Genomic DNA, 21,842 nt, shown 5'->3' with positions numbered 1-21,842 from the left:
GTTTCAGCTGTTTAGGGGAGCTGCCGCCGCCTCCCGGCCACCAGCCAGCCCGCGGCCAGCACCGTGGCGACCGCGCGCCGCGGGCAAAGTTTCCGCGCCCCGCCCCCCCACGGCCTCCCTGCCGCTCCTCTGCGGGCTCCCCGGGGCTTCACGCAATGGGTGGGGACGGTGGAGGGGCTTCCGCGACGGTGCCGAGCAGCTCTCGCACTAAGCCTGCGGCGATCTGTCCGCAACCTCGCCTCCGCACCGGTGCGACTCTCGCAAGCGTCTGCCCGGGGGCATTTTTCCTGGGTTCCGTGACCGTGTTCCCCGACACGCTATTTATTTGAATAGCACTTGAGCCTTGTTCGTTCCGTCCCCGCGCGCCTCAGCCGCCCCCCCCCGCCCCGCTTTCGTTCCTACGCCCTTCTCTCTCAACAACCTCAAAACCGCACACGAAACCCGAGTGTCGCATGCAACTCCGGGAGACTTGGGAAAGCCGTTCAGGGAAGTGGGTTGCTCTGGGGAACGTTTGCACAAAACATGAGTACATGTGGTCACACTCTGCGCTTCCTCACAAACACGCACGAGATCCAAGCCCAGGGAATGAATACGCCTTCCCGCAGGCTACAACAATCTGCATCTAGAGGCAGGATCCACAGAGGCTCCCCGCTCCCGCGGCCAGACTGAGCGGGCTCCTCCCGGGCCACCCCGCGACGGAGCTGGATTTGGGGCCCCCATCCCACGCACGCACACCAAAGACGCAGCCAGCGGCCACAGCTTTCTGTCCCCTTTCACCTCAGAGCGTGGCGCGCGCCGCCGGAGGACGTCGGCCCGGCCTGCCCAGCGTCGCCCAATCCCGAGCGTCCATGCAAATGAGGCTCCTTATCGGGCCGCGGCTCCGCCTCCCGCGGCCAGGGCCGTAGTAACCCATTCATGGGGTCCGTGAGCGGCCGCAGCCCTGCTCCGAGGTGCTCGCAGCCACCGCCTCCTCTCGGCTCTGGGTCTTCCCCCTTTTTTTTACGACTGGTCCTGTTGGGGATTTTTTTTTTTTTTCTAAATTGGAGCGGTGGGGAGGAGCAGGGAGGGTGGGGGACCAGGAGGAAGGGGGAGAGATTAGGCAGCCATCAATCTCCTCCTGTTTCTCCCAGAACAGGTGATGCTTCTAAATTGTGATCACTTTCTGGAGGCAGCATTGCCGCTGAAAGGATGCGAGCGACCTAGGACAGAGGGCCTGAGGTGGCAGATCTAAACTTGTGGAGGATAAAAACCCAAACTTTACACCAATCCGCGTCTCACGCGGGAAGCAAAGGACGGGTTATCTTTTTTTTTTTCTTCTTCCAACTGAGACTCAAACTTCAGCACTTGATCCCTTTTTTGGGGGGGATTGCTTTGGAGGAAACGGTTTGGTGACAACGCTGGGGACAGTAAGGACAGCGTGGTAACTCTTATTTTTAAAGAGACAGATCAGACTTTTTAGATGTTTGGGATTCAAGATACGTTAGGAAGAGGACCAGCTCTGAAAGAGAAATCGCTGGGCGCCGAGATGGATTCGGTCAGGTCCTGGGTCCGGAATGTCGGCGTGGTGGACGCCAATGTTGCGGCGCAGAGGTAACCAGACTGTCGCACAATTATTATGCGCTCAAAGTCTCTAGCTCGTTTGCTCTCTCTCACTGTCTCGGTCTCTCTCTGTCCCCCCTCCCCCCGCTCGCTTGCTCCGTCTCTTTCTCTCTCCCCCGCATCTTTTGCCCCGGCCCCGCGCGCTGGGGCTCGCCCTCGGGCAGGCAGGTCGGCTCAGTCAGGGGAACACTTACCCCGCAGCTCACACTCGAGTTTCTGAACTGCCTGGGTCGTTGTGTTTCTCCCTCACTCCTTCCCCACAGACCACTCTCTGGGAGGAAAAAATAACAGTAGCATCCAACGCCTCGCCGCTCAGCCCCTTGCCCAGCAAGGAGGGCCTGGCCGCGATTGCAGCGGGAGGACCAGAGCCGGCTTCCCGGCAACTGCCGGGTTCCGCCAAGCTGCTGGCGAGAGCCTCTTCTGCCTATTATTGTCGGGCGATTCCTGGAGGCCGGGAGCCCAGCGGGCAGATGGCGGCGGTGGCGAGAGGAGCCCGAAAGGCAGGAGCGGCTTCCTGGGAAGGCAAAGCAGCCGGGAGCTCTGGGAAGGGGCAGGCTGGAGGATCAAGGCGCAGAGATAAAGCAGTGGGCCAGAAGCACCTTGGAGAGGTGAGAGGAAAGAAGGAATTAAAGAGAAAAAGCGAAGGAGTAACAGTTGAAGAAACTGCAGAAGAAAGGCGAGGAGAGGAGCTGGCCGCAAACGCAGGGGAATCACCAGCCGCTAGTCCCTGAAGTTGAGTGTTTCCCAGCGCCCGCCTGCTGAGGTGGTAAACGCCTGGCCCGGAGGGCCACCCAACGAGGACATTCCGTTCTCCCTTCCTCATCATCACTGCTGAGCTGGGATGTGTGGTCCCCATGTCCTTGTCTGCAAGAGAAAGTGCCCTTACCCCCAAGGAGACCACGAACTTCTTCCCACTACTCCAGCCTCTCCATCTGCTCTCCTGGTTGTCCCTCTCTGAGTCCCGACATCACACCGAGAAATTCCTCCTTTCCTAGCAGGCCATGGTCTCCAGGTGTCCCGGGTAGAGCGAACCAGCTGCCACCCTCGGAGCACACGAAACAGAACTCGCATCGCTCCGGGGAGGGCGGCGGCTCCCTCCCTCCTGCCCAAGCCGGGGATGCCCCGGGATTTCTCCGGGACGCGCCCGATCCCTCCGATCCCTCCGGCACACCACACACCACGGTGGCAGCGGCTTTTCGCAGCCGTCCGGAGCTCGTAGGTCTGCAGGCGGAGGGAAATGGGGCAGTTCTTCAGAGCCGGCTCCGCGGCGCATTGCCTTCGCCGATCTCCTTAAATACTCCAACCCTGCTTTCCTTCTTTCCCCTCATCAAATACTTACTGAAATCGGAATAAACAGCTCGAGTGGGGTATTCTAGCAAAATTTTACTCTCTTCAAAAGAGTGAAAAGTGCTCGCGACCTGGGCCCTGAGGCCCAGAGATCCTAGCACCGCGGGGCAGCTCCAGCCATCTATTTGCGCGCTCGCCTGGGCCCGGAGTCTCCTGTTAAATGTTATGTAGCGGCCAGTTCATCCCAGGCCGCGACAGGTCGGCGGGGAGGTGTGTATACACATCCAATAAGCTCGAGGGCGCCTCTGGGGTCCTCCAACTTGGGTTTCGCGGTCAGCGGGTTTGGCTGGCGCCGCGGGTAGATGTGACTGGAGCGAGGCTCTCCTCCGTCCCAGGCGAGGACTTTCTCTGCCTCTCAATAACATTTTGGCATCTCCAAGCTCAGCAGTTCTGGGGGCAGACTGCCCAGTATCAGGTCGCTCCCGGTGGCCCTCGCCCCCTAGGACTGGTTTCGGGGATTTCACCCCGCCACTGTCCTGGGTGCAACTTTTCGGAAGAGCGAGGGAAACAGGAAGCCTCTCCCAGTAGGACTGAGGCTTGGGCTCTGGGCTTCCTGCCCCAGCCTGGGTTCTCACCCACCGCCTTTCGGAGATACCATGGTGCGGGGCGTTATGGGCAGTAGCACTCGGACAGCTAGCTCAAGTGAAGATGAAGGAGAACGGTCACGTCTTCAAAAGTAACAAGGCGCTTATTTCCCAAGCCCCGGGACCCAGCTCCAATTCCTGACCTATTCGGTGGACACCTGATAGAATAGATAAGGGGACCCTGCAGGACAAGATTCGGGCCCCTGCCTGGAGGACCGATCCCGGCCTTGCTGTGCAGTTGGGATCCTTTCGTCTCTACTAAAGGCCTGACAGTAAGGTGACTGACGCTGGGATGAGCAGAGGCTGGAAGGGTCAGCCCTGCCACCTGACCTCTGTGGCCACAGAGACTTATCTAAGGATCCTCCTCTAAATCTGAATTGAAATATTCCAGGGGTCCAGGATTCTTGACCTGGGACATGGACCCTTGACCCTCTGCGGGGTTGCATGGGCATGCTGGTAACGTAGTGTCTTTTTCTCTTTTCCCGGATCTGGTGTCCCCCTGTTTCTTCCTGCGCAGCGGAGTCGCCCTGTCCCGGGCCCACTTTGAGAAGCAGCCTCCCTCCAACTTGAGGAAATCCAACTTCTTTCACTTCGTCCTGGCACTCTATGACAGGCAGGGGCAGCCGGTGGAGATTGAGCGCACAGCCTTCGTAGACTTTGTGGAGAACGACAAAGTAAGTGGAAGTCCCCTCCGTCCTCTGGTGGCCTAAAAACTACCTCCTTGCAAAGCACTAAAGGTTCCATCTGTCACTTGTGACACTTTTCTGTTCACATCATCAGGGATGATAAATCGAGGCCTTTCACTCGCAGCCTTTAAATCAGTCGATTTCTGCGTACCTCCTCCTGCCCCCACTCCGGTGCACCCACCACTTGCTGCAGGGGCGCTGGTGGCTCTAGCACCCAGCCTCTGGGTCATTAGCAGAACCTGGTCATGGACTGACCCATGCAAATGCCCTTCCCACTAGAGCGTGGTTTAAAAGTATACCGTAGGCTGTGCTGCCCTTCTCTGGGTTATTTTTGTTATTTTGCACCTGCTTGCTCCCAAGGAGTCGGGTAGCTACCAGGTGGAAGCCCAGAACCCAGCCTTGGCCCCCCTTATCCACTGAGACTCCTCTCCTACTCTCGCTCCCCAACCTTCGGCTCCCAACCCAGACCGGGTTTGGAACTGCATTTGATACCAAAGGAAGCCGGTATATAATGGAAGGGAAATCTCTTGCCCTCTCTAGGTCTCAGTCTCCTCCACTGTACAATGTGAGCCTTAGAGCAGGCACTCCAGAGATCCTTCCTCAACTTTCAAAAATCTGTCTCTAATTTCAAACTTAGACCCTGGGCCTCGGTCCCTGCTTTTTATGGCCCTGGAGGTGCTGGTCCTATCGGGACAGGGACTAAGGCAGCCCTTCGATATGACAGGTCTCTTTCCCTCTCTGCCAAGAGAAGCCTTTTGACTTCCTAAGGACAGACAGAGCCAGCTGGGTGGGTTGGGTGGGGACTGTTAAAGGCATCACTGGTGTGGTGTCAGTTTGTTGCAACTGTGGGGTCGCAATCTGAGGACATCTTTAAGGGAGAGGGACAGAGGATTGGAGAGGGTCAAATGGCCAAGAACCTTAGCAAGTCTTGGAGGTGGTCCTTCGGCAGAAGCTTCTGCCCTTTGACCCAGGGCTGGGCAGGGGGTTGTTAAAGGCTGGGAATAGGGGTGAAATGCTGCAGGAGGGTGTAGGGATGCACTTTTTCCTTGTTCCCTTGTTTGGGGGCCTCGAGAGCAACGAATTCTAACACTGCTGTCTTTTCAGGAGCAAGGCAATGAGAAGACCAACAACGGCACCCACTACAAGTTACAGCTCCTCTACAGCAATGGTGAGCACCCCTCGCCCTCTGGGTCCAGGTGCCCGCACATTTCCCTTTCAAGGAAAGCCGAGTTGACCTTGTCCCAGTAGCTTGCAGGTGTTTGGGACCTAGGGAGAGCAAGGTTTTGGGAGGCTCAGTCAGGGTCAGGGAGCGGTTTGGGTGGTCTTTGCCCTCAGGACCGGTCAGCCTACAGGTCCACCCACAGCCCTGGGCAGCTTCTTGGGCCTGGCCCCAGCTGGGGACATGTTGGGGATTTCCAGAGTGGGGCTGGAGGTCCTTACCTTGTGCCCATCCCCACCCCCACAGGCGTCCGCACGGAGCAGGACCTGTACGTCAGGCTCATTGACTCGGTCACCAAGCAGGTGAGCCCCAAGTTCCTTGGCTGCTCCTCTCCAGGACCTTGTCTCCCCCTCCCCTGCCTTTCCCTGACCTCCCTGCACCCTCTATGAATTCCTGGGTCAAACTAGACTTGTCTGTGCACATCAACTCACACCTTGTCCACTTTGGAAAAATTTTTTTTTTCTTTCTTCCTAGTTGTCCTGTTTCTTTCTGGGTGGGGAGGTGCTGGGCATGAGGGGTGGTGAGCAAACAGGTGAAGGGAGGAAGCAATTATTGAGAGAATCAGTTTCCCCAAACATTGCCTTTTGCAAGAAATATGTTCTTACGGGGCAAACTTGTTATTATTATTTTGCTTGAGTCAGCTTAGTCTCTGTGCTGCCAGCGGGCACACGTAAGGAAGCAGTGGGCAGAGAGAGGAAAGCTGATTCTGGGCTTGCTCTGAAGCCCCCTTTTCTTTGTTTCCCAACTCCCCTCTCAACTTCCCTCCCTGCCCTTGCCTCCTTTACAGCCCATAGCTTACGAGGGGCAAAACAAGAATCCAGAAATGTGCCGAGTTCTTCTGACACACGAGGTCATGTGCAGGTAAGAGCTACTTTGTCCTGAGGGGTTGGTTAGCAAGCTGGGCAGGGGATCGGACCTCTGGCTTACAGGCAGGCGGGTGGGTGTCCCCATCGGGACATGCGGGAGTGATAATGCTCAGCCAGTCACTACAAGGCGCCTTCCATACTAAAGGCCAGATTCTTAGGGCATCTCCAAAAGGAAACCCAGAATCATGTGGGATTCCATCTCCAGGTGTCTCTGGAGTTTTCTCCTACCTGCACAATCTCTGCTGTCTAGCAGTTGGTGGCAGCAAGGGGAGGCACCACGGGGCTTCCCCCAGCCAGGTTTGGGAGGGGGACTGTCCCTGAGCAGTCTCTTCTCCAGCGAGGTACTTGAGGCTCAACGAGGTACTTTCCACCTGTGTGGCAAGCTCGGGGTAGTTTTCCAAGGAGGGGCTGCTAGTGGCGTTGTGGAGTCAAAGCACTGGAGACTCACAGTCTGGGCAAGGGACCACCAGAGGGTCCAGCAGCCCATTTCCAGGGTGCTCCTGCCCCCAGCTGAGGCACTTGCCTGTGGTGCGGAAGCATTTCCTTCCTCCTGGGATACTGCTTCTCCAGTGATTCTCCTGTAAGAGGGGTTTCTTAAGTCAGGAGGCACTAGGGGGAGAAAGATCAGTGGGGTTCCCCAGCAGTGACGGGAGGTCTGGAGCAACAGCTGGATTCTGATGGCTGAGTTGTGAGAGGTGCGGTCTCCTGGAATCTCTGCACTTTTGCCCATCTTCTTTTCAGAGACTAAGCCATTCCATTTTGAGTCTTTCTTCTACTTGACCAGAAAGAAGTAAAAAAAAAATTAGAAGAAATTCATCCATACACGTTCTTTCAATGAATGTTTATTGGGTGCCTCATTTTGCCAGGTATTGGGGATCCCACAGTGAAGGAGAGAGAGTTTTCTATAAAAAGGGAACTCTGGAAAGAGGTGATGATTTTACTATAAAAATGTAAATATTTTATCCCATACATGTTTTTCTTTCTCCAAAATCTCTGGTTAGAGAGAAAGCCTCAATACTCGCTCACTCCGCTATTGCTTCAGTAAGTTGTCTCCCAACTCCAGACTTACTTCTTTGGGGTAATTGCGGGCCATGGCTGATGTAGTTCGGACCGTTTTATGGTCAGCTTCTGGCAGTCCTGTCTCCCTCCCAACCCAGTCAGGGAGAAACATAACAATCAGACATGCTTGTTTTGGTTTTGACCAACTATTAGAAAAACAAACCTTGCCAAATTCAAAGTTCAACTCTGCCAGAGCTAAGGGAGTGGGGCTTCCTTGCCTGAGTAGCCGGGTGAGGTGCTGGCCGATGGAGTAAGCAGAGAGCTGCTTCATTATCCCAGGGCCCCTTGACATATCCGTTTAGAAAGAAAACAATTCCAAGATGAACTTGCTTGCAATACCTAGGTTAAATAGTCAGAACACTTTGATTCCATTGGTTAATGGCAGGGTGCTCTTTAAAAATTTCTCTTTATACTTTTAAATGTCTTTGTTTGGAAAGATTATCTTCTTAAAAGGGAAGAAAACCCCAAACTGGCCCATTGTCTAATGAATTATACCTATTATTTTAAGTAGTACTTGCATGCCCCATCCAGCTGTATTTAAGGTTGACATTTTTATTTTTAAGCCCAGTCAAATCCTCCTCATTTTATGCTGTTTAAGTAGGAGCATCAATTTTTAAAGCTTCTAGTTTAGGCTGTATTAGTAATACAATATAAAAATTTAATGTACTGTAACTTCCCTGCATTTGAGACCTGGGAAGAGATACTCTGCTATTTTCTTCCCAAACTAGACTTTAAAACAAGTGTTAATTATGAGTAAACAAATGACCCACGGGTGGGCAGTGTGTCTGTCGTGTGTGTCCCTGTGTGTTGGGAGATGAGCTGGGGTAGTGTCAAATGCTGGATGCATGTAAAAGGCAAGTTCTCATTTCATGTGTTCATCCGAACTGGTTGGGTCTCCTGTTGGGGGGAGAAAGTCCCTTCTCGTTGGAGGAGCCACTTACAGCAGTCAGGGATGGAGGGGGCAGTCGGAGGCTGTTTCTTTACGCGTATGACACTCAGCCTCGTTTGTCTGGTGGGTGTTCTTGGGCATACCTGGCAATTTCCCGGCATGGTTTTATGTTCTGTAATCTTTAGTCAAAAAGTTCATAAATTAGCATTTAGCTTTGAGGAGGGAAACAATATAAATCGCTTTAGGAATAACTTTCTTTCCCTTCCCCAACTGTCTCCGCTTCCCTCTTCTCTGCTTTAGTTCATTTTGCTAATTATTAGCAAGGAGAAATCTAGTTGTTATGTTTCTGCCAGCCACCCCTGTGCCCTCAAATGCTCAGAGGGTTAAAAGATATTATAATTTGAACAGAAGTCGTCTCAAGGCCTACAGCTGGCTAATAACAGAGTTGTATTGAGCAGAGCAAAGCCCACAGCTGTGACTTTTCCCCACCAGGCGCAGGCTAGACAGGGCCCTAATCAGATGGGCCAGCCGGGCAGTGGGGCCAGTGTCTTTATGGGCCAGATGGTGTGAATTTAGACACTTTTGTTATGCAATCGCAGGGAGGAGTTGGGGAGAAGAAAACAAAACAAAAGCCACCATGCTGTGCGCTTATTTGAGTTTGAAATTAGAGACAGATTTTTGAAAGTTGAGGGTTGAATTTTTAAAAACGATTTTGGAGGGGAAAGGGCATACTGGCTCCTCCTTTGCAAGAGTTTGGCTGACTGGACATTCTGTGTCCATGGCTGGGATTTTTTTCCTCTCCAGCCATCCCTCTCTCCCTTTTTTTATCTTTCTGAAAAATTCAGGTAAGATTCAGGATTGGGATAAAATTTCTCATTTTTCCCCCAATCCCCACCCCCAACTTATATTTTTTGCCTTTCCCTGTCAAGATCCCATGAAGAGATAGGAGGATGACAGAGGCCTATTAGCAAATGGAGAGTATTTCAGGTAAAAGGTTCTCCAAACAAGCACTAGAATAAAATAAACCAAAGCAAGCCAAGCCCAGGAGGAGTAAGCGAAGAGCTTTCATTTTCATTCATTAGGAAAAAAGGGCACTTCTGAGCCTCTCTGTGGTAGTTTGTGAACACAGTCTTTACCTAGTGCCAAGTTCAGTTTCCTCTTCTCTTTGTCTAATTTCTTCCTCCCTTCCTTCCTTCCTCCCTCCCTCCCTTTTTTCTCTCTCTCTTTCTCTTCCTTCTTTTCTCCCTCCCATCCTCCCTCCTTCTTTCTCCTTCCTTCCTCCCTTCCTTCCTTCCTTCCCTCCCCTCTCTCTCCCTCCTTCCCTCCCGTCTTCTTTCCTCCCTCCCTCCCTCGTTCTTTTCTTTTTTTCTCTTTCTTTCTCTCCCATCCCTCCCTCCTTCTTTTTCTTCTTTCTTTCTTTCTTTTTCCTATTTTATTTATTTATTTATCCCTAAACAAGAACTTCAGGCTTACAGACTTGCTTATTAGGAAATAACCCTAAAAAGCCTTTTTAATGAAAGTAACTGAACCTGAACTTGGTCACTCAGGCTTTGACTATATGGCAAAGAGAAGGGAGAAGTGAGTTTGTTATCTGTGTAATTCAGGGACTCAGTTCCCTCTCTCAACTCTCCACATACCTGATCCCAGAGAGATTGTTTGGGGAAAGTAGTTCATGAACATCTTTCACTTTCCACTTCCTGTTGCTTCTCTTAACATTCTGGCATGATGACTGAATGTCATTTAGGAAACCAAATAAGGAATAACTAGGACATGTTGATGAGAACTTTAAAAAAAAGAAAGAAAGAAAACAAGAATTAGCTATGGCTAACCCAGAGAAATTTTAAGAAGGTCTCAAACAGGGCAAATACAGTCCAATCCTATTGTTCTTATCCCTTTATTCTTATAGCGCAATGGCCAAGTGAGTACCTTCTAAATCTTTTCTGTGCTATTAACGTTAGAGATTATAATTAAATATGGCACTGTTGGAAAAATAGAAGACCGGGCCCTGAAATTTCTCCGCATTTTCTTTAAATATCATTTCCTTCCCTGAGCTTAATCCCCACATGGTACTACACTGGCACCAGGCTTATATTTTTATCTGTTTTTCTTTTCTTCATGAGAAACTCTCTATGGAAAGCAGCTGAATTCAGCTGAGCAATTTTGCAAACTTAGCCTCCCAAGAATCATTCCTTCTCAAACTAAACAGATTGATAGTGTGTGCTGTTAGAATTAAATTGTACCCAGCATCAAACACGTTTGGATTAGATTGATGTGCTGATGGTGTCAAAGGGGAGCCTAGGTAGAAGGCTTTAGGTAATTAGCAGGTATGGGGCTTTTGAAATTGTGCTGCTAAGAACAAAGGTTTGCCTGAGCTGCAGAGGTTCTGTTGACATATGCCACAGAGAAAGGAGAGGTAGAGACAGAAATGGGTGGGAGTAGGAGTTAGGAAGAGACGCAAGGGCTTTGGGTGGGGGGCGCAGAGCAGCTGGCCAGCATTTTTATTGGTATTAATCTTGGGATGGATTGAAATAATAAAAGTTAAGGCCTAATATAATGTCAAAAGCAAAATATTATTTCAGAAAGTCCCAGGGGCAAGCGCTGGTATTTAAGAGAGTTGAGACCATTTTTCTTTTACTTCCTACTAATTTGAGTGAATCTCATAAAACCTCATTGTGCCCATTCAGCAGAATATTTTAAGCAGCTCTCTGAAGTATAGTCTATTTTTTTGAGAATGGTAAATTATTCACTAAATAATCCATATGTCCTGGCAAGAGAGAGGTGGATTTTAAAAGTTGTAAAATATTTGTTTGTTTATTATTCTGTGGAGGACCCGAGATGGTAACAGTACTGCAGAGAACCAGAGGGCAAATCTATGACACTGGGCCATTAGGCTTTTGGGTCCCCTGCTGCTGTGCAGCCTCCCTCTCTTCCTTGCCCTGTGGGTGTGTTTGGAGGGTGCCCAGTGAACCTCATAGCCTCATGGACTTCTGTAACCTAGAAGGGATGCTGGAGATGACCTAGTCCAACATTTTAATTTTATATATAGGGAGGCAAAGCCCGGAGGAGTTAAAGAGACGAGACTAAATTTATGCAGGCAGTTTGGGACAGAGTTGGGTTAAGCCCTGGGGTCCCAATTCCTGCATTAACAATTTTTCTGTTGGGCCGCATCAGTCTTCAGCTACAGATAAGCTATCATGGGAAGGGCAGCGCTCACATACAGTGTGGTTGTTGCTAAGGGTTATTAGACATATTCTGCATCCAGGGTGAATGATCATGCTTTTCGCCTAAGCCCCTGTGCTTGCCTGAGCTGCGAGGGGTTCAGAGGTCTGTGGTTCTGACAGGAGCAATGGGGCTGCACGGGGAGGTCATGTTCCATTGCTTCTCCACACCAAACTTCTGTTGCCCTTTTACGATTGTCTGGATCTCCCATGTGGAGTACTTTGCTCTCTGCCCAGGTCCTTCAGAGTCCGTCCTATCTTTGTAATTGTTCCAGGACTTCTCCCTTCTCTCTTGCATTCTGCAGCATCCACCAGGCAGCCAGCCCTTCATAGGTGCAAGTCTAGGGAGGCAGTGTTTTCAAGATGGACTTCTGCATCCATTGCCGTTTCTGTTCCAGACTTGGTGGCAGTGACTGGAGCTATCATGTTACAATTTTCTTCCTAGTCTAAAGTATATATCATAGTTGTGCTCTTCATATTTAGAAAATGATGGAAGTAAATGAATGCATGCATGTTTATAAAATATACTGAGTTTTTTGAGAAATAAGGTTGACAACAATCCAGTCAGCTGCTTGGGGTCTATTTTATACATTTCCTTTTCCCTTTTTCTTCAAATATACATTAAGACACAAAGATCTAAAATACATAGTCATAAAATCATTTATGCTGAGCTGGAAATAACCATATAGATTTTTAAATCCAGCTGTTTATGATTCCAATTACAAATATGGTTCTTGGAAAAGTTGTCATTTGCTAAGAATTACCCAGTTTTTAAGTCACAGAGTGAGAATTTAAGTGAATGTCTTTGGGCATCAAGTTCACTGTTGTTTTTAAACATGGCTGCAAATTCTGCTCTCAAGCAGTTTATCATGAAGATGCTACCCAGGACATATTCATTTTTGTGAATGTTCTTACACTCTATGCTCATTATATTTTCTTGATTTTAACCAATTTCTTTTACTCTTTTGGTTCCTTCCTAACCTATAGTCGATGCTGTGAAAAGAAAAGTTGTGGAAACCGAAATGAGACTCCTTCAGACCCTGTCATCATCGACAGGTAGGAGGAAAAGTGGTAGAAAATCATTTCTGCTTTCTTTCCTTTGTGAATCTCAGCTGTGAGTACTGATCACATGGGTTTTGCTGTAATGTTCATTTCATGTTATCTTCAAGGCATGACGTGGGTTCAACATGGATTTTCTTGTTCTGGTTGGCCTTTCTTGGAAGAAATCAGAACCTTCCTTTTCGAACTTGTGTCTTTATATCTGTGACGGGATTCTTTTCTGGGGGCACTGACTTCAGCCTAACAAGAAGTGTATGCATGGTAAGGGATGGGAGAGGATGCCACCTATCCTATCTGGCAGGGCAGGGTCTCAGTCAGCTTCCTGAAAGAGGCAGTGTGCCTCCAGTGAGTGGCAGCCCCTTTATCATTCTCAGTGATTGCTGTTGGGCTTGAAGATTTCCAATTTAGATGATGGTTTAGGGGATTATGACAAGCTCCCCATAGCATTGAGGGAGATTCCTTTCCACCACGGGGATTGCATTCTGGGTTCTATGTGATATTCAGAGTGGGTAAGATTCTTTGGGACAAGATGCTAATTCATTGAAATGTGATTTCGGCATCCTCAGCTGTCTGTTTTTGTGATTGGAAACAGAACTTACCAACCAATGAAGAAATACCAAATTAACTTCTAGCAATCATGTAATTTTTAAGAAATCCCATATTCCCACCCCTAATTTTTTCTCTTTCATTAAAAAACGGAGTAATTCCCTCTTGCTTCTTTCTTTGGGTTTTCATGTTCTTAGCCAGGTCCTGAAATGGATTGGAGAGACCACAGTCTCCAAAGTTGTTATTCCAATATCCCAGTGAATTCTCAGCTGGGAGAATGGAACCTCTGGCATTCTTCCCAGAAGCCAGCTTGGTTTCTTCGTGGAAGTATAGCATAGCCCTAGGAATGAGGAGGCTGGAATTCTGACTCTGTCCTAGCTGCTGACCTTGGACAAAATACTCAGCACCTCTGTTCTTCAGTGGTGTCATGGAGGGAAAGGCTGGAGGGCACTGCCTGCTTCCATAGGTTTCAGGAGGTGATGGAAACAGCATGGCAGTCCCACAGCATTCTCTGAAACGCTCAGGAGAGGATGAGAGCCAAGTGGAAAATGTTTGTCATGTGTGCATAGTGACTTCGCCATCTCAGGAGGTCCACGTAGGACCCGTATTAGGGAGCTATATGGAATTTCTTTGGTTTTCCTGAAAGTGCATGGAAGCTTAATATTAAAGAGCTGTAAGCACTTACTGGGGTCAGCATCCTCCTCATTTGACAAACATGGCTTGCCTATGTGTGTGCATCTGGGTGGAGCAGGGCTGGTATTGAAAAACAGTGTCCTAACTCCTGGCCTGTGCCCCACTCACCACCACAGTCACCTTCCCCCAGCACGCTCTGCCCTGACTTCTGTTAGCTGGGTGTGCTGATTGCATGCGGCATTCTTTCCAGGCCGTCCTTGGGAACTTCTGGGGGAATCAGAAGGACATGGGAGCAGCCTAGACACAGAGCCAGTCCTTCCAGCATGCACCTCGAACTTTCTAATCTTCATCTGGTCTTTTTCCCTAACTTCAGCTGTCCTTTCCAGCAGGCACTCAAACCTCATCATTGTTACATTTTTACTTGTAATAAACACCCTACGATACAGCTTCAGAAACATTTGTGAACCCGTAAGTGCTCATGTGCACCTTACATCTCGTGAGTGCGCATCCCAATGACTCTGCACTAGCAGCAGCTCTTAATGCAAGAAACGAGATAGACCTGCACCCATGGATACAGCCGAATATGCTTACATGTTCTTCCATGCAATACACATGTTACATGTACAAAAGGAAGTAGTCTTTTTGCACCTGTGGGAGAAAAGATTTTTATATATGATGCCTTTGTTGTTGGTGCTAGGATGCCTTAAATTATTCCAAGAAGCTGGAAACTCTATCTTGGCAGCATATTATGGAGCTTTATAGGAACATGGCATTTATTTTCCCGTCCTCTGCACAGTAAAACAGCCCCATGATGCCTCTGCATCACTTGAAATATGTGTTACTTCCAAAATGTTTTGCATCTATATATACCCACCAAATGGCACTATAAATTGATCAGTATCAGGTTTTTAGACAACCCATTTTATTATAAACAGATGCAATTATTTGGTTTGTTCATTGCAGGGCTTTTGTTTGAAGTAAAACCAGAGTCTTGTTTTACTGCTGCCAAGTGTCTTTTGGGCTTCCCTTAGCCTTCTCCCCTTCGTCTGTTGGAAGTGGGCTGGGTGGGTGGCATCATCGCAGGTTTGGTGGAGTGGTGCGTCTGATCCCTGGGTTCAACAACTGCTGACTAACTGGGAGATGTCCAGATTACCCGTGAACACCAAACGGGTGCAAAGTAGTCTATTTTGGATTTCCTCTGGGTAAATATAGAACTCTCTTCTTTGCCCTCATTCCTACAATGCCAACTAATTATCTCCTCCCCCTCCTGGCTCAGTCTAACCAGATGCAGTTAAATTACACTGTCTCTCTCGGAGTTTTCTCACACAACAGGCACGCTCCACTGTGGCCCCAGGGAACCCTGTTTATTCCTGGGGAATTGTGCATACTTGGGGGAGGGGAAGAGGAAACCCCAGAGCGGGTCCCAAACTTTTCACCACCCGAGACTCCTTTGTTTTTTCTCTCTGTGAATCCAGGGTTTGGCAAAATTCTGCCTGCCAAACTGCAGATATCAAGTACTAATTCAGCTGTCATTCCATTTTTATTAGTCAAAGACATATAACAGAATGGCAAGGAAGAAGCTCATCCCAGAAATGCCCTTGATCTCATCAGTGGCCAATCAGAGTTTTTGACCCCGATGAGACATCTCTGTCATGTTACCCTGCTGACACGATTGACTTCCAGCCCAACCAGAAAACAACTTGACCTTTCACTTAGCCCATGTGACTGCATCCTGGGCAGATATTCAGTTTCTGACAGTCTGCTTGAAATATTAAAAAAAATAGCTTTTGCTACTTTGTGGCTCCTTAATTGGATATCATTGGATTTTGCAATAGGGCAGCCCCTGTAGAGACATAGTTCTCCATTTCCTAAGACTTAGCTACAGACCGGGAACTCTTTTTCCCTGTTAAATTACTCCTGCCTGATCTCTCTAGAAACGTAAACTTAATTTTTATTTTCAGTTGTCTTTCCAGCATGCTTTCATGCACTCTTGGGCACCACACCCCACTCTAAAAAGCCAGGCCAACATGCAGCCCCGCAGAGCCCGCTGTGAGTCCCAGCGCTGCCTAGCAGGGCCTTCCTTTCTGTGTCAAATGTGTGTGTGCAGAGAGCAGAGGAGGGCTTGTTGGGCTTTAGTGTAAAAGTCCAAAGTCCCTCTTTGGAAAAACCCAACAGAACAGAACAAAACAAAAACAACAATGAAAACAACATCCTGACCATGGTTGTCCACCTCAATCTTGTCTATGAAGAGCTGTGTGTGGTAAAATGATAAAAAAAAAAATACTGATTTGTATTCCATGGCTTCAGAGAGAAGCTCTAATTCAACATCGTTTTTCATGGGCTGAGCTCTCTGTCTCTCTGGAAGCTTCTGTAGATCTACTGAAACTCTACGGCTCAAGGTCGTCTGGTAGTCCATGGGAGGAGGATTTTAGGGAGAGTGTCACCAATGTGAGAGAATCAAAAAAAGAGCCCTATTGGTTGCAACCCTATTAAAAGTCAGATGGGTGGAGAGGACAAGATTTCTTTTTGAATCTCTGAAGGCTGCATCTGCCCATGCGTATGTTGGTAGGATATTCCCTTCCTTCCCTCCTTCCTTCTTTTCTCCCTTCCTTCCTTTCTTTCTTTTAAGAAGATATTTTGTTTTTTTTATTTTTAAGGAGAGGGGAGTGGAGGGAGAAAGAAAGGGAAACAAACATCAATGTGTGGTTGCCTCTCTCGCACACCCCCTACTGGGGACCTGGCCTGCAACCCAAGCATGTGCCCTGACTGGGAATCGAACCGGCAACCCTTTGGTTCACAGGCCAGAGCTCAATCCAGTGAGCCACACCAGCCAGGGTGATATTTTCAATTAAAAGGGCAGTTCCAACCTATTTCTCATTTGCTAAATACCCTACTCTTTTGTCTTGGGACATGGGTCTCCTCTATTTCTGACCATTTTAAGAGCTGATGTGTTTGTGTTCATTTTATTTTTCAAGAAGCCAAACAAACAACAGAATGACTCTCATTCAAAAGGTTTCCTCAGAAATATTTGGTGTTCAGTTGCCAATGAGGGGTCACCACAGCCATCTATCTAGACAACTCTTTTCATGTTGCAAAACTGACACTCTGTCCCACCAAACAGCAACTCCTCATTCCACCTTCTTCCCAGGCCTTGGCCTCCCGCCACCTACTTTCTGTCTCTATGAATTTGACCTCTTACTTCAAGTACCTGATATACATGGAACTATATATATATAGCTTTTGTCTTTTATTTCACTCAGCATAATGTCCTCCAGGTTCCTACATGTTGTAGCAGGTGTCAGAATTTGACTCTTGTGAATAAGGCTGCTATGAGCATGGTGGACAAATGTCACTTTGAGTCTGTGCTTTCAGGGCTTTTTTGGTGTCTGCCCAGAAGTGGGGTTGCTGAACTGTAGGGTAGTTTGGGGAACTGCTATATAGTGCCATCATAGCTGCACCATTTCCCATTCGCACCAACAGCGCAGGTTCTAACTTCTCTACCTCTCCACATTACTTGCTATTTTCTTGTTTTCAAATTGTTCGGGTTTTTTTGTTTGTTTGTTTGAGAGTTGCCATCCTAATGGGTATGCCTTTTTTCTTTTAAATGAAGTTTTCTTCTGCCATCATCTCTGTAGGCATTGTCAGCTGATGCTTTCTCCTCTGGTGCAGGCTTCTTGTTCACATTCCCTGGCCATCTAACACATCTTCTTCTCACCTCTCTGCCCCACCAACTGCCTTGTTCCAGGTGCTTGAATCCTCTTTCCTCTGGGTCATTCCTCTCTCCAGTGTATCATTTAACTCTAGGAAAGAGGTATTTGTGGGATGGGAAAGTTTGGACAATAACTGCGGGGAGTAAAGCCCTTATTGATCTTCTTTCATGCTAGAGGGTATTGCATTAATCCTGAACCCTGGAGTTTTTCTTTTTGTTAATTTATCAAACAAAATCGATAGTAATCCATTCTTGATTTGTGGTGTAGATTCTTCTTGTAACCCCACTGTGTCTTTCAGCATAGAAGCAGTATTTGGGAAGTAGTGAGAGTTCAACTTTTGGTGAGATTCATTTTCCACAAAGCCCAGCAGGTTCCTGACGTCCTAGGCCACTCAGGCTAGTTTGTAACCCCATTCATTCCCTCTGCCTGGAATGGATGAGTCAGATCTGTCAGTAGTGAGACCTCCTGAATGAGAATTCTGTCTCTGAGAAGGATGGACAAGAGCAATAGTCAACATTTATCTGACATTTAATTGGCACTTGTGTACGCTGGGCATTGTGCTGGGTAAAGAATTTGTATTAAATAATCTTAATTAATCTTCAGTGGTTGTGAAAATTCTCAATTTTACAGAGAAAAAAAAAGTCTGAAGGAGTTAGATAATTTAGCCAAAGTCACATAGCTAAGTTCAGTGGTGAAGTTGGACTGTCATCAATGGGTGGAAGTTGGAGAAAAGACTTTGACATAATAGAAGTAAAGACTTCCCAGAATTCAGAACTGTTGAAGAATGGGAACACCTGGTGAGCATGGTCTGGAAGAACTCCCAGTAGGAACATTGCAGAGGGGATCTGTTCTCTGGGAAGTGGTGGGTGTCATTTGTCCCCAAAGTGTCATTTAACTCTGAGACTGTACGAGTCATATTCAACTATGTGACAGGTTGAAATATCAACTGTGTAAGAGAGAGGCATCATGGTGTAGTAGAAATGGCTCTATACTGGGCCAGGGCACCTGCTTCTGGCCCCAGATCATTCACTAGCCGGCTGCCTAATGTTACAGAGGCCACGGGCTGCCTTGTGGATCCTCGGTCTCCCTGGGTATAAAACGAAGTGCTCTGGATTCATGGGTGATCTTAACATTACCTTCCAGCTCTAAATGCTCTGTTTCTAGCCGAGGGCCCAGGGCTGGGTGTCAGACATGCTAAGTCATCATCCTTGCTCATCAATAATTTATGGGACCTATTAATATTTCCCTCCTCTGCCCAGACACCCCATCTCCAGGGGAGGGCAGACCAGTGCTGTGAAGTCTACAAAAGCCTGGCCCTGGGCAATGCTTTCCTTTTTTTTTAGTGAAAATTCCATTCCCTCAGGGAGGGTTTAGATTTCTTTCACTAAAAACACATTATCTACCCAAAGAGAATGCATCATTCTTTCATGTTTTCTTTCCTTTGTTTTGGGGTAAAACCTTTGCTAATTTCTTAGTCATTTCAGGGAGACACAGGTATAGGAGAAAGGATGCTTCTTCACTTGTTGGTGAAGGAAAAAAAATGTCCCGTTAGTTTGAAGCGCTTCACTGGATGACAGCCTGAGTCAAGTGGTAAAAAAGAAATGAAATTTCCTTTGAGAAAATGACCCTCCTTTTTCCTGATTAAAGAGGTGGTGCTGAAAAGTTATGACGTTCACTCCTCTGGTTGGGTTAGTTTTCAAGAATTATAGTTACTCTACTTGACTGACCAGTCTTCCTAGACTTGCAGAGCTTTTGGATTTGACACAAGCTAGCTTAATCATCTATACATTGGTTCACACCATCGTTCATTGATTTAGTAATTTTTTCTGTTGTTCAGTTATTAAGCAAATATTTCTGACTCCTGCTACTGACAGATCTGCAACAGGCATCATTCGTATTCTCATGGAGTTGATAACTTAAATAATCATACAAAGAAATAGAAACTGTGAAAAGTGTTCTGAAGACTAGGTAAGTGGATGGTAGATAGGGCCCAGATTTCTAGTTCTCTGTGAATCCAAATGGAATCAAAATGTTTGTTCCATCAAACAGATCTTGAATATTTCATCTTCTTTCTCTTTGCTCACACCTTTTCTACCCAGAATACCTACCCAAAAAATCTCTGCTAGTATAAATCCTCTCTTTTGTAAGACCTAGTTCATATTCTGTCTCCGCAAAGATATCCATTCTTGTAGTCAAAGTCTTTTTACTTGACACTTGTCACATGTGCTTGCTCTGGTTAGGATGTATGGGTATTGGTTTTTTGTTTGTTTATTTTTACTTATTTGGGCTTGCCTTACATTCCCAACTATATTGTAATTCTTGAATGTTTGGCACCATATGTCATTTAAGTGTTGACTCTAATATTTATTAGCTATGTGATATATTGAGTTGTTATATTAATACATTAGTGTACATAAGGTGCCCACATAGTACATGATGGAATAGATGCTTAAAAAATCATAGCAATTATTATCCTGTATCTCCCATAGTGTCGATCCAGTGGCTTAGATATTACAGGCACTCAGTAAATATCAGTTGACAGATTAATTTGGACTGCCAAGCATCAAAGAGTTTGGATGAGAGAGTCCTTTGCCAGTTCATATAGGATCTTTTCTATAACTACATGTATTTGACAACTGCTTAGCATCTTACTCCCCTGTGGCTGTTAGGTATAAAATAATTCCAGGAATAGATACTTATATAGATACTGCAAGGCAGAATAAATCCTTATTTAGTCAGTAATATTTTTTGAGGACCCATTATATCATGGACTTTGCAAGGTGCTCTTAGGGATAAGAAGATTGAATAGACGCAACACTTTCCCTTGAGGAACTTAGAGTTCAGGTGGAAAAACAAAGGGTATGCAGAAATAAGAGTGATGCAATGTAAAATGTAAAGAGTGTCATAAAAGAGGTAGAGAGAAAAACTCGGGGAGATCTGAAGTGGGGAGATGATTTTCATCTAGGAAGAGGTGTGTACGGTGATGGGTGTAACCTGAACATACAGAGTTGAGGTCAAAGGGCATTCTAGGAAAAGGAAAATGTGCAGGAAAATGCATGTGGAAAGGAAAGAATTTTCTAAATCTGCTTGTGGTGTTAGAAGGGTGTGGATATGTGCAAAGGGGGATAATAAGAGAAGATGGAAAGATTATCTGGGTTCTGATTTGGAAGGCATTCCAGGCCCATACCAAAGTATTTTGACATTATTTTGTTGGTGATGGGGAGATATCAAAGGATTTTGCATCACGAAATCTCACAGTCAGGTCAATATTTTGGAGAGAGAAATTTAAGGATGGATTTGAAAATGGAGAACAGAGGTAGGGGAATCTATCAGGAAGACGTTACACTAGTTCATGAATGCTTTTCTTTTAGGGGCATTTTTGGGAATTTATCAGTTTACCTGCCAAAACTCGAACATTATTTCCATCACTCTATACTACCAAGAACTAGGGAGATAGGCATAGACTTCAAATGTTGTGACTTCCTATAAAAATATCCCAGTTCCTGAATTAGTTTCTTTTGAGTTCTTCTGAACCTGCCCTCTTCCACCATCAGCAGTGTCTGGGAGGTTTCCCCTGCCAAATAGCGGTTGTTGGAGGTGAAAGGCCCATTTTCTCCCCTCTTCATATCCCACTTCCCTTCCCCTAATGCACCCACCACCCTAAAGCTTTTGCTGATGTTGCCACTTGTCCCCATGAGTACACATTCTTTGTTCACTGGAAAGCTCAGATCCTTTGCAAAGAACTGCTGTTGTACCATCTGGCAATCTGTGAATTTTTTAGTAGCCTGGATGTTTGTGAGAAAGCAGAAACTCAGAGGCCAGGATCCAAACCATTTACAAGTAGTTCCTTAGAAAAGAGGGAAAAAGACCAAAACCAGTTCACTTTTACTACACTACTATTTTCTCATTCCAAATGCTTGCGTAGATTCCTCTGGGTCAATTCCCAGTGAAGGTCAGAGGACCAATGAGACGTATGGGGTTATTTAGAACAGAAAATGGTATGCTTCCATTTCCAGCTTCTTCCTTGTAAAATGTGATGTGATTCAAGAGCAGATTTGCCAGGAAGTAGATGAGTCAAGGGAGTCTAAGAACAGTGTTCTGAAATTGTGCTGTGTTGGAAATAAGAAATAGATATTTGTTTCTGGGAAAGGTATCTCTTTCCAGAATTATCTGGGTGGCTGTCTGGGGAACTAAAGAACCAGAGCTTGGGAAAGATTGATAAGACTACATGTTCACCCACAGAGAACCTTCTAGAACAGTTATTTTCTTTCTCTTTATCTTTGTGCAAACGGGGCTGGTAAGTTCTTCTGGGTCTACTTGTGATCCAGCCCAGAGGCTAAAAGACAGATGGTTGGGGAATAGGACACGTATCCTAAGGAAACGAGAAGGAACCTCTGCAAAGATGATTTACAGATGAGGGTTGTACC

General features: G+C 47.0%; 1 protein-coding gene across 2 annotated transcripts in view; it reads left to right on the top strand.

Moving 5' to 3' along the window:
- The first annotated feature begins 894 nt into the window (after window positions 1-894).
- Window positions 895-21,842, top strand: part of EBF2 (EBF transcription factor 2) — a 195,147-nt gene continuing 174,199 nt past the window's right edge. The window contains exons 1-6 of one of the 2 annotated variants that reach the window (XM_024560763.4): window positions 895-1,590; window positions 4,048-4,204; window positions 5,321-5,384; window positions 5,682-5,737; window positions 6,223-6,296; window positions 12,455-12,523. In XM_024560763.4, coding sequence (XP_024416531.1) covers window positions 1,460-1,590; window positions 4,048-4,204; window positions 5,321-5,384; window positions 5,682-5,737; window positions 6,223-6,296; window positions 12,455-12,523 — 551 coding nt within the window. In that variant the 5' untranslated portion in view covers window positions 895-1,459. The remainder of the gene's footprint in view (window positions 1,591-4,047; window positions 4,205-5,320; window positions 5,385-5,681; window positions 5,738-6,222; window positions 6,297-12,454; window positions 12,524-21,842) is intronic. The other variant, XM_045195807.3, reaches the window with a different exon arrangement.

Source organism: Desmodus rotundus, chromosome 9, assembly GCF_022682495.2.
Source record: "Desmodus rotundus isolate HL8 chromosome 9, HLdesRot8A.1, whole genome shotgun sequence".
Lineage (NCBI taxonomy): Eukaryota > Metazoa > Chordata > Mammalia > Chiroptera > Phyllostomidae > Desmodus > Desmodus rotundus.
The sequence above is the reverse complement of the archived record's forward strand: the minus strand, read 5'-3'. Positions and strand labels throughout refer to the sequence as shown.